Below are 18701 nucleotides of genomic sequence, written 5' to 3'. Positions count from 1 at the left end.
ACTGAGATTGACCTAAAAAATTTACCAACTAACTGAGAGTGTAGCCTGGAACAGAACAAACAGGGCCCTCGGGGGGTGGAGTTGGATCCTAAAGCCCAAACAGGTTCTGAAGAACTGACTGCCCGAACCGACTGTCGCGTCGGGTATCCTGCTGCAGGCAGTAATGAGATGTGAATGTGTGGACAGATGACCACGTCGCAGCTTTGCAAATTTCTTCAATGGAGGCTGACTTCAAGTGGGCTACCGACGCAGCCATGGCTCTAACATTATGAGCCGTGACATGACCCTCAAGAGCCAGCCCCGCCTGGGCGTAAGTGAAGGAAATGCAATCTGCTAGCCAATTGGATATGGTGCGTTTCCCTACAGCCACTCCCCTCCTATTGGGATCAAAAGAAACAAACAATTGGGCGGACTGTCTGTGGGGCTGTGTCCGCTCCAGGTAGAAGGCCAATGCTCTCTTGCAGTCCAATGTGTGCAGCTGACGTTCAGCAGGGCAGGAATGAGGACGGGGAAAGAATGTTGGCAAGACAATTGACTGGTTCAGATGGAACTCCGACACGACCTTTGGCAGGAACTTAGGGTGAGTGCGGAGGACTACTCTGTTATGATGAAATTTGGTATAAGGAGCCTGGGCTACCAGGGCCTGAAGCTCACTGACTCTACGAGCTGAAGTAACTGCCACCAAGAAAATGACCTTCCAGGTCAAGTACTTCAGATGGCAGGAATTCAGTGGCTCAAAAGGAGGTTTCATCAGCTGGGTGAGAACGACATTGAGATCCCATGACACTGTAGGAGGCTTGACAGGGGGCTTTGACAAAAGCAAACCTCTCATGAAGCGAACAACTAAAGGCTGTCCTGAGATCGGCTTACCTTCCACACGGTAATGGTATGCACTGATTGCACTAAGATGAACCCTTACAGAGTTAGTCTTGAGACCAGACTCAGACAAGTGCAGAAGGTATTCAAGCAGGGTCTGTGTAGGACAAGAGCGAGGATCTAGGGCCTTGCTGTCACACCAGACGGCAAACCTCCTCCAATGAAAGAAGTAACTTCTCTTAGTGGAGTCTTTCCTGGAAGCAAGCAAGATGCGGGAGACACCCTCTGACAGACCCAAAGAGGCAAAGTCTACGCCCTCAACATCCAGGCCGTGAGAGCCAGAGACTGGAGGTTGGGATGCAGAAGAGCCCCTTCGTCCTGCGTGATGAGGGTCGGAAAACACTCCAATCTCCACGGTTCTGCGGAGGATAACTCCAGAAGAAGAGGGAACCAGATCTGACGCGGCCAAAAAGGAGCAATCAGAATCATGGTGCCTCGGTCTTGCTTGAGTTTCAACAAAGTCTTCCCCACCAGAGGGATGGGAGGATAAGCATACAGCAGGCCCGCCCCCCAATCCAGGAGGAAGGCATCCGATGCCAGTCTGCCGTGGGCCTGAAGCCTGGAACAGAACTGAGGGACTTTGTGGTTTGCTCGAGATGCAAAGAGATCCACCAAGGGGGTGCCCCACTCTTGGAAGATCTGACGCACCACTCGGGAATTGAGCGACCACTCGTGAGGTTGCATAATCCTGCTCAACCTGTCGGCCAGACTGTTGTTTACGCCTGCCAGATATGTGGCTTGGAGCACCATGCCGTTCCGGCGAGCCCAGAGCCACATGCTGACGGCTTCCTGACACAGGGGGCGAGATCCGGTGCCCCTGCTTGTTGACGTAGTACATGGCCACCTGGTTGTCTGTCTGAATTTGGATAATTGGTGGGACAGCCGATCTCTGAAAGCCTTCAGAGCGTTCCAGATCGCTCGCAACTCCAGAAGATTGATCTGTAGATCGCGTTCCTGGAGGGACCAGCTTCCTTGGGTGTGAAGCCCATCGACATGAGCTCCCCATCCCAGGAGGGACGCATCCGTGGTCAGCACCTTTTGTGGCTGAGGACTTTGGAAGGGACGTCCCAGAGTCAAATTGGAGCAAATCGTCCACCAATATAGGGATTTGAGAAAACTCGTGGACAGGTGGATCACGTCCTCTAGACCCCCGGCGGCCTGATACCACTGGGAGGCTAGGGTCCATTGAGCAGATCTCATGTGAAGGCGGGCCATGGGAGTCACATGAACTGTGGAGGCCATGTGGCCCAGCAATCTCAACATCTGCCGAGCTGTGATCTGCTGGGACGCTCGCGCCCGCGAGACGAGGGACAACAAGTTGTTGGCTCTCGCCTCTGGGAGATAGGCACGAGCCGTCCGAGAATCCAGCAGAGCTCCTATGGAATTCGAGTTTCTGCACTGGTAGAAGATGGGACTTTGGGTAATTTATCACAAACCCCAGTAGCTCCAGGAGGCGAATAGTCATCTGCATGGACTGCAGGGCTCCTGCCTCGGATGTGTTCTTCACCAGCCAATCGTCGAGATATGGGAACACGTGCACCCCCAGCCTGCGAAGCGCCGCTGCTACCACAGCTAGGCACTTTGTGAACACCCCAGGGCGCAGAGGCGAGCCCAAAGGGTAGCACACAGTACTGGAAGTGGCGTGCGCCCAACTGAAATCGCAGATACTGTCTGTGAGCTGGCAGTATCGGGATGTGAGTGTAGGCATCCTTCAAGTCCAGAGAGCATAGCCAATCGTTTTGCTGAATCATGGGGAGAAGGGTGCCCAGGGAAAGCATCCTGAACTTTTCTTTTACGAGATATTTGTTCAGGGCCCTTAGGTCTAGGATGGGACGCATCCCCCCTGTTTTCTTTTCCACAAGGAAGTACCTGGAATAGAATCCCAGCCCTTCTTGCCCGGATGGCACGGGCTCGACCGCATTGGCGCTGAGAAGGGCGGAGAGTTCCTCTGCAAGTACCTGCTTGTGCTGGAAGCTGTAGGACTGAGCTCCCGGAGGACAATTTGGAGGTTTTGAGGCCAAATTGAGGGTGTATCCTTGCCGGACTATTTGCAGAACCCACTGATCGGAGGTTATGAGAGGCCACCTTTGGTGAAAAGCTTTCAACCTCCCTCCGACTGGCAGGTCGCCCGGCACTGACACTTGTATGTCGGCTATGCTCTGCTGGAGCCAGTCAAAAGCTCGCCCCTTGCTTTTGCTGGGGAGCCGCGGGGCCTTGCTGAGGCGCACGCTGCTGACGAGAGCGAGCGCGCTGGGGCTTAGCCTGGGCCGCAGGCTGTCGGGAAGGAGGATTGTACCTACGCTTGCCAGAAGAGTAGGGAACAGTCTTCCTTCCCCCGAAAAATCGTCTACCTGTGGAGGTAGAAGCTGAAGGCTGCTGGCGGGCGAATTTGTCGAATGCGGTGTCCCGCTGGTGGAGAGACTCTACCACCTGTTCGACTTTCTCACCAAAAATATTGTCCGCACGGCAAGGCGAGTCCGCAATCCGCTGCTGGATTCTATTCTCCAGGTTGGCGGCACGCAGCCATGAGAGCCTGCGCATCACCACACCTTGAGCAGCGGCCCTGGACGCAACATCAAAAGTGTCATAAACTCCTCTGGCCAGGAATTTTCTGCACGCCTTCAGCTGCCTGGCCACCTCCTGAAAAGGCTTGGCTTGCTCAGGGGGAAGAGCATCAACCAAGCCCGCCAACTGCCGCACATTGTTCCGCATGTGTATGCTCGTGTAGAGCTGGTAAGACTGGATCTTGGACACGAGCATAGAGGAATGGTAGGCCTTCCTCCCAAAGGAGTCTAAGGTTCTAGCGTCCTTGCCCGGGGGCGCCGAAGCATGTTCCCTAGAACTCTTAGCCTTCTTTAGGGCCAAATCCACAACTCCAGAGTCATGAGGCAACTGAGTGCGCATCAGCTCTGGGTCCCCATGGATCCGGTACTGGGACTCGATCTTCTTGGGAATGTGGGGATTAGTTAATGGCTTGGTCCAGTTCGCAAGCAATGTCTTTTTCAGGACATGGTGCAAGGGAACAGTGGACGCTTCCTTAGGTGGAGAAGGATAGTCCAGGAGCTCAAAACATTTCAGCCCTGGGCTCGTCCTCCACAACCACCGGGAAGGGGATGGCCGTAGACATCTCCCGGACAAAGGAGGCAAAAGACAGACTCTCGGGAGGAGAAAGCTGTATCTCAGGAGAGGGAGTGGGATCAGACGGAAGACCCTCAGACTCCTCGTCAGAGAAATATCTGGGATCTTCCTCTTCCTCCCACGAGGCCTCACCCTCGGTGTCAGACACAAGTTCACGGACCTGTGTCTGCAACCTCGCCCTGCTCGACTCGGTGGAACCCCGTCCACGGTGGGGGCGTCGAGAGGTAGACTCCCTCGCCCGCATCGGCGAAGCTCCCTCCGCCGATGTAGTCGGGGAGCCTTCCTGGGAGGTGGCCGCGGTCGGCACCGCACGCGGTACCGACGTCGGGGACCTCAACCTGGGCGATGGGCCAGCCGGCGCCGCGCTCGATGGTACCGGAGGCGCAAGCACCGCCGGTACCGGAGGGGTAGGGCGCAACAGCTCTCCCAGAATCTCTGGGAGGACGGCCCGGAGGCTCTCGTTCAGAGTGGCTGCAGAAAAAGGCTGAGAGGTCGATGCAGGCGTCGACGTCAGAACCTGTTCCGGGCGAGGAGGCTGTTCCGGGCTGTCCAGAGTGGAGCGCATCGACACCTCCTGAACAGAGGGTGAGCGGTCCTCTCGGTGCCGATGCCTACTGGGTGCCGAATCCCTCGGCGACCCAGAGCTCTCGGTGCCGACACGGGGAGGAGACCGGTGTCGATGCTTCTTCTACTTCTTCCGAAGCATGTCACCGGAGCTCCCCGGCACCGACGAGGAGGACGTAGAATCCATCCGTCGCTTCCTCGGGGCCGAGACCGAAGAGGGTCGATCCCGGGGGGGGCTGTACCGCAGGAGCCCTCAGGGTAGGAGGAGACCCACCCGAAGGCTCACCGCCACCAGCAGGAGAATGGACAGCCCTCACCTGCACTCCTGACGATGCACCTCCGTCCGACGACATCAGCAGACGAAGTCTCGGTACCACCGACGTCGATGCAGTCGCCCGATGCCTCGGCGCCGATGCAGAGGTCCGATGCCTCGATGCAGTCGATGGAGCGGCAGCCAAGGAAGATGGTCCGGACGCTGACGACGTCGATGCACTCGATGCCTCCGGTGCCGATGCCGACGAAGAGCCCGAGAACAAAACGTTCCACTGGGCTAATCTCGCTACCTGAGTCCGCCTTTGTAACAGGGAACACAGACTGCAGTTCTGAGGGCGGTGCTGGGCCCCTAGACACTGAAGACAATCAGAGTGCCTATCAGGGAGCGAGATTACCCGGGCGCACTGGGTGCACTTCTTGAAGCCGCTGGAAGGCTTCGATGTCATGGGCGGAAAAATCACGCCGGCGAAATCAAAAGCCGAAATGGCGAAAATTGAAGCACCAAATTTAGAGGGAGAAAAATCTCGACCGAGGCCAAACTAGGCCTACCCCGACAACGAAAGAAAACTTACGGGGCAAACTTGAAAAAATACGGGAAGGGCAGAAAACCCGACAGGGTCTTCCGGAACAATTCCGGAGCGCTTCCCAAACTTTTTTAGAAGAAAAACAAAGAAAAACACGTCGAAAAGGACGCGCGAGGTCGACTCTCTGGGGCACGAACGGCGTAACACGACCGTACCGAGCGCGGACGAAAGAAGACTGGCCGGCTCGAGCCGGTTTCGGGCGGGAAGACGGCTGCGCATGCGCAGTGCGCATGGGCGCGCGAGGACTAGCAAAGGCCTTTGCTAGTAAACTTTCCGATGGAGGGGGCTGCCGAGGACGTCAACCCCATCAGTGAGAACAAGCAGCCTGCTTGTCCTCGGAGAATAAGGGCTATTGTAGTGGTGTACAGTTGAACAAAGTAGGTATTTGGTGGGTTTTGGAGGGCTCTTTATACAATACTAGTAAAAAGGCCCGTTTTCTGACACAAATGAAACGGGCGCTAGCAAGGTTTCCTCGGAGTGTGTATGTTTGGGAGAGTGAGTGTTTGAGAGTCAGAGTGAAAGTGTGAGTCTAATCCATGCTCCTCTGTCACCTGAGGCCTGCCCTGCAATCCATATGCATCCATGGCCATCTGTCCCCTCCATTCATCCCTATCCAGCAATTCCCCTCTCCCTGAGTCCTGCCCTTCCAATCCATGCCCACTCATGCTCCTCTGTCACCTGGCCCCTCCATTTTCCCTTTCCAGCATTTCCCCTCTCTGCCTGAGGCCTGGCCTGCAATCCATATCCATCCATGGCCATCTGTCCCTCCATTCATCCCTATCCAGCAATTCCCCTCTCCCTTGAGTCCTGCCCTTCCAATCCATGCACCTCTGTCACCTGGCTCCTCCATTCATCCCTATCCACAATTCCCCTGTCTGCCTGAGGCCTGCCCTGCAATCCATATGCATCCATGGGCATCTGTGCCCTCCATTCATCCCTATCCAGCAATTCCCCTCTCCCTGAGTCCTGCCCTTCCAATCCATGCCCATCCATGCTCATCTGTCACCTGGCCCCTCCATTTTTTTCCTATCCAGCATTTTTCCCTCTCTGCCTGAGGCCTGCCCTGCAATCCATATCCATCCATGCCCATCTGTCCCCTCCATTCATCCCTATCCAGCAATTCCCCTCTCCCTGAGTCCTGCCCTTCCAATCCATGCCCATCCATGCTCATCTGTCACCTGGCCCCTCCATTTTTCCCTATCCAGCATTTCCCCTCTGTGCCTGAGGCCTGGCCTGCAATCCATATCCATCCATGGCCATCTGTCCCCTCCATTCATCCCCTATCCAGCAATTCCCCTCTCCCTGAGTCCTGCCCTTCCAATCCATGCACTTCTGTCACCTGGCTCCTCCATTCATCCCTACCACAATTCCCCTGTCTGCCTGAGGCCTGCCCTGCAATCCATATGCATCCATGCCCATCTGTGCCCTCCATTCATCCCTATCCAGCAATTCCCCTCTCCCTGAGTTCTGCCCTTCCCAATCCATGCCCATCCATGCTCATCTGGTCACCTGGCCCCTCCATTTTTTCCTATCCAGCATTTTCCCTCTCTGCCTGAGGCCTGCCCTGCAATCCATATACATCCATGCCCATCTGTCCCCTCCATTCATCCCTATCCAGCAATTCCCCTGTCCCTGAGTCCTGCCCTTCCAATCATGCCCATCCATGCTCATCTGTCACCTGGCCCCTCCATTTTTCCCTATCCAGCAATTGCCCTCTCTCCCTGAGGCCTGCCCTGCAATCCATATCCAATCCATGGCCATCTGTCCCCTCTATTCATCCCCTATCCAGCAATTTACCTCTCTCTTGAGTCCTGCCCTTCCAATCCATGGCCATCCATGCTCCTCTGTCCCCTGCCGCCTCCATTCATCCTTTTCCAGCAAGTTCCCTGTCTGCCTTCCATGACCCCCCCTCGCATCCATGCCCCTCTCTCTCCCATGTCCCCGCCTGGGCCGCCCTCTTCTTCCCCCCCCCCCCCCCCCTTTCGCATCCATGCTGTCGTTCCTCCCTTGGCCACCCTCTTCTCTCCCCCCAACATGGTTTTTTTTTGTTTTTAAATTTACTTCCGGTGGCGGTTCCGGCAGCGAAGCGTCAGGGAAGGAGGTGGTGCTCCCGACGTCTAGGTTTCCCTTCGCTGTGTTCCGCCTTCTTTTGACGTCATCCTTGACATCAGAAGAAGGCGGAACACAGCGAAGGGAAGGCTAGACGTCAATAGCGCCGCCTCCTTCCCTGACGCTTCGGTGCCGAGCGTTGCGATTGGGTGAGTGTCATTGCTCCGCCCTCGACGTCATCACGTTTTGACGCTGTGGGCGGGGCAGACACAATGCGATCTCACCCCCCTTCACTTAGAATGTTGGCTAACAGAGGCTTCAGAACGTTGGAGGTGCGTTTTATATAGAGAGATAAGGAAGCAACGGTGAAATGCTCTCCTGGGATGTTTGTGTGGCCAGTCTACTAAGAATGCTGGCTCCTTCTACATCCCAATGGCTTGATTTTGTGCGTTTTTCACTTGGATTTTCTTTTTCTTTTTATGGACCAAAAAGATAAATGCAGAGCACAAAACCAACTAGCAAATGGCCATTTTTGAAAAAAAGATGTTTTTCTGTTTTGAAAACGGCCACAATTTCCACCTGAATTTTGACCGTTTTCAGCAAAACATCCAAAGTTGGACTTAGAAGTCATATCAAAAATGCCCCTCCACGTAGCTTTGTAAGTCTAAGTGCTTTGAAAATACGCCTCTTAATTTCTTATATACCACCTGTGAGCCCAAAAGCACTCAAAGCAATGTACATTCAGACTGTTCAACAATTTCAAGATTACTCCACAAACATAATATGTATGGGAGGGTAGCAAGAAGGAAGCCAATGCTGAAGAAAGCCCTTTGATGTGCTGCATCGTATTTACAAACACTTAAATGTGGGGAGAACGTTGTGTGGTTCTTATGACACCAAAATGGAACTTTACCCATTGCTTAGGCATTGAACCATAGCATTAAAAAACATTCCATGAAGGAAGGATTTGGGTATTAACGAGGGGAAGGGGAGATGAAGGGTGACCCAGTGAAGAACTCAAGACTAACACTGCTGAATCTTGTCAAGGAAGTAGTAGGCAGCTATGGTCTGGGCAGAGGAATGAAGGCAGGCTTGGAGGTGGAGGCACTCTGAGGGAGCTGGAGTGTGGTAAAGAGACGGTGACAGGTGGGCAAGAGAGTTTGCGAGATGAACACAGTTTTCTTGCTTGAGTACATCAGCAGACTGGAAGGAGATCAGAAAGAGCATGGGGTTTTAAACAGATGTTCTGCAGAGCAGGAAGAGGAAAGTAGGCTGTAAACTGCAGAAGCCAGCCAAGATTGGGGTTTGGTACATCTTACAGGATGGGGAAGTAGAGCAGCAAGATGTCAAGTAGAGGAGAGACTACCTTATCAGTAGACTCGAGCATAGTGGATGAAAAGGAAAAATGAGAGAGCACAAGGGTCAGTCCTGGATATTCCTAAATGTGTTGATTATCAGATGATAATCAGACAGGTGAAGAAATGGGGTGGAGATGTTTGGAGAATAAGCAGTTTAGATAAAAGGACAAGAGTGAAGCAGTGGCCATGCCAGTGAGTAGTGGCACACAGCACAGCTGGAGGTTGATTGAGGAGTTAAGCAAGGAGCCTAGGAGTATAAGAGTCAGAAGGTAATCCGCAAGTTAGATTCCCCAAAAATGAGGGAAGAGAAAGATGGTTCAAGAAAGAAGGAAAACCAGGATTCAAAGACAGGAAGAGAGGTTTAGGAACAAAAACAGGCCCTGCATATGGCACTATGAACCTGACTTAACAGGCTTAGGCCAGTGTCAGTTCTTATGCAGAGGTTTGTTCGCAGACCTCAGGCATACATTGCTACACATCAAGGCCTGAGCAAGGCAAAGTAACTTTCAATAACAAACCCTGTTTTACAGAGCTGGGGACTTCATGGTCAGAAGAAATCCGGTTGTTTGTTTGGTCCCCCAAAGATGCAACACTGGAAAACATCAGACTTGTTATTGTAGTCAGCATGGCACCAAACCAGAAGAAAGGTAATAGAATCCCTTCTATAAGCCATAATAGCTAGCTAGCTGTTATCTCTTGGACAGTTCACATGGACAGCTGCTATCAGCTGGCCCAAGCCAGCCACAAGATGAAGGCTCGTTAATCTGTGGCATCACCTGCTTGCATGCTCTTGCCCGGCTGGGGACAGCTTACCAGCTGATCGACCGTCCATTAGAAAGAGAGCATCTGCCATCCCATCGTTGCCGCCTGATTCCTTCTTCAACTCCCCGACTTCAGTTCCTAAGTTTGTGGGGTGTGGGGGAGCCTTTCTATTGATCATGTTGCACTTCTCTCTTTTGTTTTATAGTTGCCTATGGCAGGGCAGACCAAGGCAATCTGCTGCCTGAAAGCGACAGATGAGATGGCATTTCTGTTTTCCATTCCTTTCCTAATAATACCTAACATTCTATTGCTTCTTAGCCGCCGCCACCGCACACTCAGCAGAGGGTTTCAACGTATCATCAATGACGACGCCTAGATCTCTTTCCTGGTCGGTGACTCCTAATGTGGAACCTTGCATGACGTAGCTATAATTCAAGTTCCTTTTTCCCACATGCACTTGCTCACATTAACGTCATCTGCCATTTAGATGCCCGTCTCGTAAGGTCCTCTTGTAATTTTTCAACAATCCACGTGCGATTTAACAACTTTGAATAACTTTGTGTCATCAGCAAATTTAATTACCTCACTAGTTACTCCCATCTCTATATCATTTATCCCCTATATCTCCCTCCCATGCTGCTAGTCTAATAGAAGTCACCTCCTTGCTTGGGCCCCTTCCACCCCCGTGGCTATTAAGGTCCCATCAGGACAACCCCGTTATTCATGTTAGAAGAACATAAATGGGCTCATTTTCAAAGCACTTAGCTCCCAAAGTTCCATAGAAACCTCTGGAACTTAGCCTCCCCAAAGTGCCTTTGAAAATATGCCTCAAAGTCACCTCCCATTACTCAGTTGCTGGCGTTTCTTCTGCCCTCATCAGATTTCCATGTTCCGGACTTCCACTGTTGCTGGCTCCTTTATTGTTTTCAAGGCTTTTCAGGAGCTCTGCCACCTTATCATACGATTCCATCTGTTCTCAAGTTTAATCTTTAGCACTGCTGGGTACAAAAGCTAAAAACTGCATTCGCATCTCATACAGCCTTGACACATCGGGGTAAACCTGCTTCCTTCTGTTCTGTAGCTGTGCCGAGTAATCTTGATAGATTCTTATCAAATGTTCATCATATTTAGTGGTTTCCCTCTTCATTCTGTAGCCTCTCAGTATTTCAATTTTGTGAATATAGTTGTGCACTTTCAGGATTACCGTTCTGGGCGTCTGTCGGCCATCTTGTCTTCTTCCCACGCGGTGCGCCTTTTCCAGGCACAGAGGCCCTGCATGGTCCAACAGCGCAAATTCAGATGCAAGCCACTTTTCCAGTACTCTATCTCCCACCGACTCCAGTATGCCTATTCTCAAATTCGCTCTCCTTGACCTGTTTTCTAGGTCATCGATCTTTTCTGTCATTTCTTTGATCGTGGCCGCCATTTGTTTCATCTTCTGTGCCACAGGCGCGAGGTTGTCCTCTACTTCCGACACTCTTCGCTCGAGCTCGCCTGTACGTTGTGTGGTGTCCTCCAACAGGGTCTCTATATTTGAAATTTGCCCAGAAAGCCTGTCCCACTTTGCTTCCATCGCTTTCTCTACTGCGTTGTCAGCTGGGATAGTTGTTCCGCCGAGAAAGTCGGCCTCTCCGGTGTTTGCTTAGCGTCGGCGATGCCAGCTTCCGCTTTTGATTTTCTTTCTCCCGCTTTGTTGTTCTGCTTGTCATGTTTTTTGCAGGAGTTTTCTAAGAAATTTATCCATTCACACTCAGTTCCAAGGGAGAGTCAAGCCTGCATAGTCCTTTTTTTCGGGGTTTTAAATGGAAAGGTAAGGTTTCAGGGCCCCAGAGAGCAGAACACATCTCTCTCTCTCTCTACAGCATCACATTGACTCTCTGTATCATTTATAAATAAGTTAAAAAGCAGTGGTACCAGCGCAAGACCCCTGGGTAACCCCACTATCTACCCTTCTCCACTGAGAATATGACCCATTAACCCTACTCTTTGTTTTCTTTTAACCAGTTTTTAATCCACAATAGGGAACACTACCTCCCTATCCCATGACTTTCCAATTTCCTCTGGATAAGTAAGGGCATAGTTCATAAGTGATATGGAAGATAGCAAGCAAGTTAATTAATCCTAGAATTCATAAACCATTAAGAAGAAACTATAAAGAGACACTAACTAAATGAACTGTCAAGAAAACGCTCAAGCTGGATATTTGTAACTGTAGGATAATCCAGTAAAGAGCCAAAACGAGATACAAACCAACTAGATGAATAGTCAACAACTGAACATGGGCACAAGGAAAGCAGCCACTAATAATTTTAAACACAAGGCATGTTACTTTAAATTCTATATGTGCACAAACAGGCAGCCAATGCAAACCTCTAAGCAATGAGGAAGCATGAGGAAAGTAAAGAAATAAATGGAAAGGAAGTCCTGGAAATGGAGTTAAGAGAACAGATAGAGAGCAGCAGAATCAGCGACTAGGACCAATATGGATAGAAAAACAAAATCACCAGACAACAAAGGTAGAAAAAAATCATTTTAGTGTTTGGAATATGTCCAATTTGAGAATTTACATCTGCTGTCTTATTTTGCATTGGGTATACTGGAGCTGTAACAACTTACAGAAATGATTTATAATGAAAGAAAATCATGTTATTTTTTTTCTCCTATACTGTATACTATTTTCAATAGATGTCTGTTTATATGCGCCAGGCTGGTGTAAGGGGTGTGGCTATCATAGGGGTGGAGTCATATGTGGTGACCCCCGCCCATAATGAGTACCGGCACTTCGCGATAATAATTAGATTTTTGGTGTTGCTGTTTGGACACTCGGTCTCTGAAAGGTTCGCCATCACTGCTCTATAACATTATGCAAAATTCGCCCCCTCCTCTCTGAGCACACCACCGAAACTCTCATCCATCTCTTCACTTGCCTTGACTACTGCAACTACTCCTCACCGGCCTCCCACTTAGCCATCTATCCCCCCTTCAGTCCGTTCAGAACTCTGCTGCACGTCTTATCTTCCGCCTTGACCGATATACTCATATCACCCCTCTCCTCAAGTCACTTCACTGGCTTCCGATCAGATACCGCATACAGTTCAAGCTTCTTCTACTAACCTACAAATGCACTCAATCTGCAGCCCCTCCTTACCTCTCTACCCTCATCTCCCCTTACATCCCTACCCATAACCTCCACTCTCAAGACAAATCCCTCCTTTCAGTACCCTTCTCCACCACCGCCAACTCCAGGCTCCGCCCTTTCTGCCTCGCCTCACCCCATGCTTGGAACAAACACCCCGAGCCCATACGCCAGGCCCCCTCCCTACCCATCTTCAAATCATTGCTCAAAGCCCACCTCTTCAATGTCGCCTTTGGCACCTAACCACTACACCTCTACTCAGGAAATCTGGACTACCCCAACTTGACATTTCGTCCTTTAGATTGTAAGCTCCTTTGAGCAGGGACCGTCCTTCTTTGTTAATTTGTACAGCATTGCGTAACCCTAGTAGCGCTCTAGAAATGTTAAGTAGTAGTAGTAGTATTCTATAACAGCAATTGCAGATGCCATTGCCATTACAGAATCAGTGCTTAGCATGCATCATCCCAGCGCCCAAGGTTAGGCGACCTTTTGAGAATTACTCCCATAATTACCAGATTTAGGGCCCATGTTTACAGGCTCCTGTCACTTTAATGTAGGAAAGGGATATATAATAGGGGAACGATCCCCACATAGCTACAAATGAAGGGTCATGGAGCCAGATCCAAGCCCTTGTTCCAACCAAGTCAGAAGTACAAAGGACCTGGAGGAAATTGCCTGGTTCAAAAAGCAACTCTAACTTCTGTAGAACCAGAGATTTACAGCCCCACGATGCTCTCCTAAAAAGCATATGGGTGAGGCGCCAGTTAAGACCCAACTACTGTCACCAGAAACGTACAAATGTGAGAAGTCTGAGTTTACAAAAATGGCTTCACATTTGCGGCATTAAAGCCAGAATTTTTATTTTGTTCAAAATAGTTTTTCTGTGATGGTCCTTTATTAAAGCAGGAGCTTCAAGAAGTTTTGAGAACCATTATATATATATATATTTCTACAGTTTAATACACCTAAAAAGTAAAAGAACGAATCTGCCCTCCCTGGTGCTGATGACTAATAGCCTTATTTTCCTTGTAAGAATGGGGGCCTCAGTGTGTTATGAGAGAACATCAGCTACTTCTCAGTCTATCTGGAAGACCACAAGAACTCTTCTGGACCCAGCACCAGCAGCCTAAAACTTTCATACATAAAATACAAATCAATAAAAACAATAGCATAAACAAAGTGAAAAACATACAATTAAATCATTTAAAAAGCTTCTTCAAGTAAAAGTCTTCAATCATTTACGAAATAAGACACTCCACATTCATACACAAATAAGCTGACAACTTCCACATTTTTGAACATAATATGAAAATAAATGTGATAGAGAAAACTGTTTGTTTAAACTATTCGCTGGAGGCCATCCCAGATTGTAGTCATGCAATGGAATACAGGAATCTGTATGCACATCATCCACCCAAAATGGACAAATCACTAATGGTCAGACTGGATAGAAAATGTGGTCTTTATTTACCATTCTTTACTGTGTAATTAGCATCACTCTATACTTTATACCACAAGAGCAGCCTGAAAATCTTTTGTTACCAAACCCACACCCAGCTGCAGTACAGTACATACAGACTAACGAACATGAAACATCAGTGTCTCCACCTACCAAGCGGTCAGCTGAAAATACAAAGTCTCCTCTGCTGGTTGTCCTAAAAAATAAAGAAATAATAACTGTAACCGAGAAGATGGTTGCAATGGTATGCGTTCATGTTAGAGAAAGGAGAGGGTTGGCATAAGCTGCAGAAAGACGAAATTACTTACCTGTAAGCAAGTGTTCTCCGATGACAGGAGGACTTGAATCCTCACACATGGGTGATGTCACTGACAGACAGATGCAGAAAGCATTACCCCAGCAACTTTTCTAGAAGTGTTTGGGTCATCTCACCATGTGCCTGTTCCCACCTGCTAGTCTTGCAGGATTTCCTCAGTCTATTACTAGCTAGATGAATACAACTTCTTGGAGAGGTGAGGATTAAAGTTCTGCTGTCTCTGGAGAGCATCTGCTACAGGTAAGTAACTAACTTCATCTTCTCTCAGATTAGAACTGAATTTGTTGCCAGAGAATGTGGTAAAGACTGTTAGCTTAGCAGGGTTTAAAAAAAAGGTTTGGACAGCTTCCTAAAGGAAAAGTCCATAGCCCATTATTAAAATGGACTTGGGGAAAATCCACTGCTTATTTCTGGGATAAGCAGAAAAAAAAATTGTACTTTTTGGGGATCTTGCCAGGTATTTGTGACCTGGATTGGCCACTGTTGGAAACAGGATGCTGGGCTTGATACTTATGAATGCTTACAAAAAACTCCCTGGCTACAGGCCAATTTCAACAGAAAAGGGCAACAAGTGCTGCCACAACAGGCCATTTTTATTCTTTTATTGTTAATATTTTGCCTGTATTTTGGGAGGCAGCCTGGAACTGAAAGAGAAAAGCCTCAGGGGGGTGGACTTGGAATTCTAAACCCCAAATTGATTCTAGAGAACTGTTCTAGGCAGTAGTGAGATATGAATGGATGCACCTAGGTCTATGTTGCAGTTCTGCAAATCTCCTCTATGGAGGCTGATCTCAAGTTGGCTAATCAGTGCAGCCACAGGTCTGATATGAGCCACGTCATGACCCCCTAGAGTCAGCCCAGACTGGGCATAAATGAAGGGAATGCAGTCCACTAGCCAACAGGAACGTGTCTGCCGATGGCCGCCCCCATCCTATTAAGATCGAAAGAAACAAAAGGCTGGGTAGAAATTCTATGGCTTTAGTCCACTCCAGACAGAAGGTCAAGGCTCTCTTACAGGCCAAAGTATGAAGTGCACTTTCATCTTTATTTATTTTATTAGGATTTTACCACCTTTTTGAAGGAATTCACTCAAGGTGGTGTACAGTAAGAATAGATCAAACATGAGCAATTGGCAATTTACAGCAACAAAAATATTCAAATAAAGTATGGCGTCGTATACTACTTACAATGTCAACACAACATGTAATAGAACATTTTAATTGATAGTGAAGGGTAAAGCAAAGATGTCACATATGGATAGGTAAGAGAATAAGGTGACTAATTTAAAGAAATTTGCACACGAGGTCAGAGAGATAATTAAATATAATCTCAGATAGAGTAGGAGTTGATAAACATGGCCTGCTGCAGTATGTGCAGCCCGTGTCACTCTTTGTGTGTGTGAGTGAGACTAACAAGTTAGTTACTTCTTCCGTTAAAGACCTGGTTGAAGAGCCAAGCTTTCACCTGCTTCCTGAAGTAGAGATAGCATACAATTTTGGTAAAAAGGTTAGAAATGACTTGTTAAGGTGAAACTCCAGCACAAATTTAGGAAGGCATTTTGGATGGGTGTGCAGAATAAACCTATTGTTTAAAAAAAAAAAAAAATTCATATAAGATCAATCAGTCGCTAGAGCCTGGAGCTCACTAATCGTGCATGCTGAACTGCCGCCAAAACTAAGGCAGATATCTAGTAGCTCAAAAGGAACTTCCATCAGCTGGGTAAGAACAACATTGAGGTCCCATGACACTGTGGGAGGTTTGAAGGAAGTTTTCATATGTAGCAAGCCCCACATTAAAGCAAATAATGAAAAGCTGTACAGAGAAGAGTTTACCCTCTACCCAATGATAAGCTCTGTCTTTGTAAAATAGAGAGTACACATATAGATTTAGCCATGCCCCTTTACCATCTGCGTAGTGTGGGTTTCCATGTGTAAATAGCAGCTTTCTGAAACAAATGTCTTCACTAGCCAAGTCCCTAGCCAACCACGGCCTCAATCCATTCATCTACGCAGATGACGTCACAATATACATCCCCTTTAGACGTGACCTGACAGAAATGATCAGCGAAATTAAGCTTGGCCTGAACACCATGAACTCATGGGCAAATGCATTTCAACTCAAACTAAACACTGAAAAACCAACTGCCTCATCCTCTCATCTCAACACAATAAGAACAAATCCACAACTTTAAAATGCCTCAGACTACACCCTCCCTATCTCAGACAGCCTGAAAATACTCGGCGTTACAATCGGAACCTTACACTTGAGAGCCAAGTGAACTCCACAGTTAAGAAAATATTCCACTCAATGTGGAAACTTAAACGTGTGAAACCATTCTTCCCAAGGGAAATATTCTGCAACAATGGTATTAAGTTATGCAGACTATTACAATGGAATTTATGCGGGATGCAAAGAACAACTCACAAAGAAACTCCAGACCGCTCAAAACACTGCAGCTAGGCTGATATTTGGTTAAGACTCGGTTCGAAAGCGCTAAACTCCTCCGAGAAAAACTGCATTGGCTCCAAATCAAAGAACGTATAGCCTTCAAAATTTGCACCCCGGTCCATAAATTTATCTATGGCAAAGCCCCACGATATATGACAGACCTCACAGACCTACCAACTAGAAACACATCTGGATCATCATGAACCTATCTAAACCTCCACTACCCAAATTGCAAAGGTCTCAAATACAAATCAACTTATGCATCCAGCTTCTCCTACACAACTGTGGAACACACTCCCAAAAGCTGTGAAAACAACCTACGACCATCTAAATAAACTTCAGGAAATCACTAAAAACCACCCTGTTCAAAAAGGCATACCCTACCAACCCAACATAAATGCCTGAACTCTGCAACACAGAAAAACCAAAGCTCGTTAAGGACATTACCTAACCCCTCCTCTCTTCGATCCCAATCGTGCCTGAACCACACGAACCTTACTCGACCACAACATCACATTGTACTTGCTTCTCAACCAGTCTTGGCGAACGCCACCAGTACTATGTAAGCCACATTGAGCCTGCAAATAGATGGGAAAATGTGGGGTACCAATGCAACAAATAAATAACCTTCAAGAAAAGTGTACGCTCTGTGCATACAGGACTAGATATAGTAAATAGTGCCCAAATTTGGGCACTGAAAAAAACATGCGCTGAGTGCTAATCTATAAGTTGGGCACCGTTTATAGAACAGTGTGTAAATCCTCACGTGAAACTTAGGCACAGATCCCCCCAAATCTATAATACGCCCCTAACCCGCCCATGGCCCCTTTTCAGTAACATGCTAAGACATTTGCATGTACATCTTTATAGAATAGCACTTAGTAAGATACCCACACAGACCCAAATTGTTGCCAATTAATGCCAATAATTGATAGCACCCGATTATTGGTGTTAATTGACTTTTTACTCAAATTGTATGCGCAACTTTGAGCACCATTTATAGAATCCAGGGGATAGTGCACGCTATGAATGACATTCATTTTGAAACAGAAAAACGCAAAAAAAGGCAACACATTTTCTGTCTGCCCATCGCTAGTATTTAACATGCTATTTACATGTGTTAATTTTATTTATTTCATTGCATTTGTATCCCACATTTTCCCACCTATTTGCAGGCTCAATGTGGCTTACAGAGTCCTGTTATGGCATTGTCATTCCAGGATGTCAGATACAGTTAGTGATGTAGAAAGAATAAGTAGGGAAAAAGAGTATTTAGGGTGAGTGTAGAAGATGGACTGTCGTATTGGGTGGGTTGAAGAAGTGGTTTAGTAAGGTTATGGGATCTCTTTGTAGGCCTTGTTGAAGAGATAAGTTTTCAGAGATTTACGGAAGTTGGTACTTTCGTCAATAGTTTTCAAGTCAGTAGGTAGTGCATTCCACAACTGCGTACTCATGTAAGAGAAGGTAGTTGCATGTGTCAGCTTGTATTTTAGTCCTTTACAGCTGGGGAAGTGTAGGTTGAGAAATTAGCGGGATGATCTTTTGGCATTTCTGGGAGGCAGGTCCACAAGGTTTACCATGTAGGTTGGGGCGTCTGCATGGATGATTTTGTATACAATCGTGCAGATCTTGAACGCGATGCGCTCCTTGAGTGGGAGCCAGTGAAGTTTCTCTCTTAGGGGTTTTGCACTTTCATATTTAGTTTTTCCAAATATGAGTCTGGCGGCTGTATTCTGGG

The 18701-nt window shown here is 48.2% G+C and overlaps 1 protein-coding gene across 3 annotated transcripts in view; it reads right to left on the bottom strand.

Moving 5' to 3' along the window:
• The window catches only part of UPRT (uracil phosphoribosyltransferase homolog), a 66526-nt gene that overhangs the window by 36907 nt on the left and 10918 nt on the right, over window positions 1-18701 (bottom strand). For all 3 annotated transcript variants that reach the window (XM_030208739.1, XM_030208738.1, XM_030208737.1), the window contains exon 2: window positions 14353-14395. In XM_030208739.1, the coding sequence (XP_030064599.1) occupies window positions 14353-14395 (43 nt within the window). The remainder of the gene's footprint in view (window positions 1-14352; window positions 14396-18701) is intronic.

The sequence above is a fragment of the Microcaecilia unicolor genome, chromosome 7 (genome assembly GCF_901765095.1).
Source record: "Microcaecilia unicolor chromosome 7, aMicUni1.1, whole genome shotgun sequence".
Taxonomy (NCBI): domain Eukaryota; kingdom Metazoa; phylum Chordata; class Amphibia; order Gymnophiona; family Siphonopidae; genus Microcaecilia; species Microcaecilia unicolor.
Note: the sequence above shows the minus strand (reverse complement) of the source record. Positions and strands in the feature narration are given on the sequence as shown.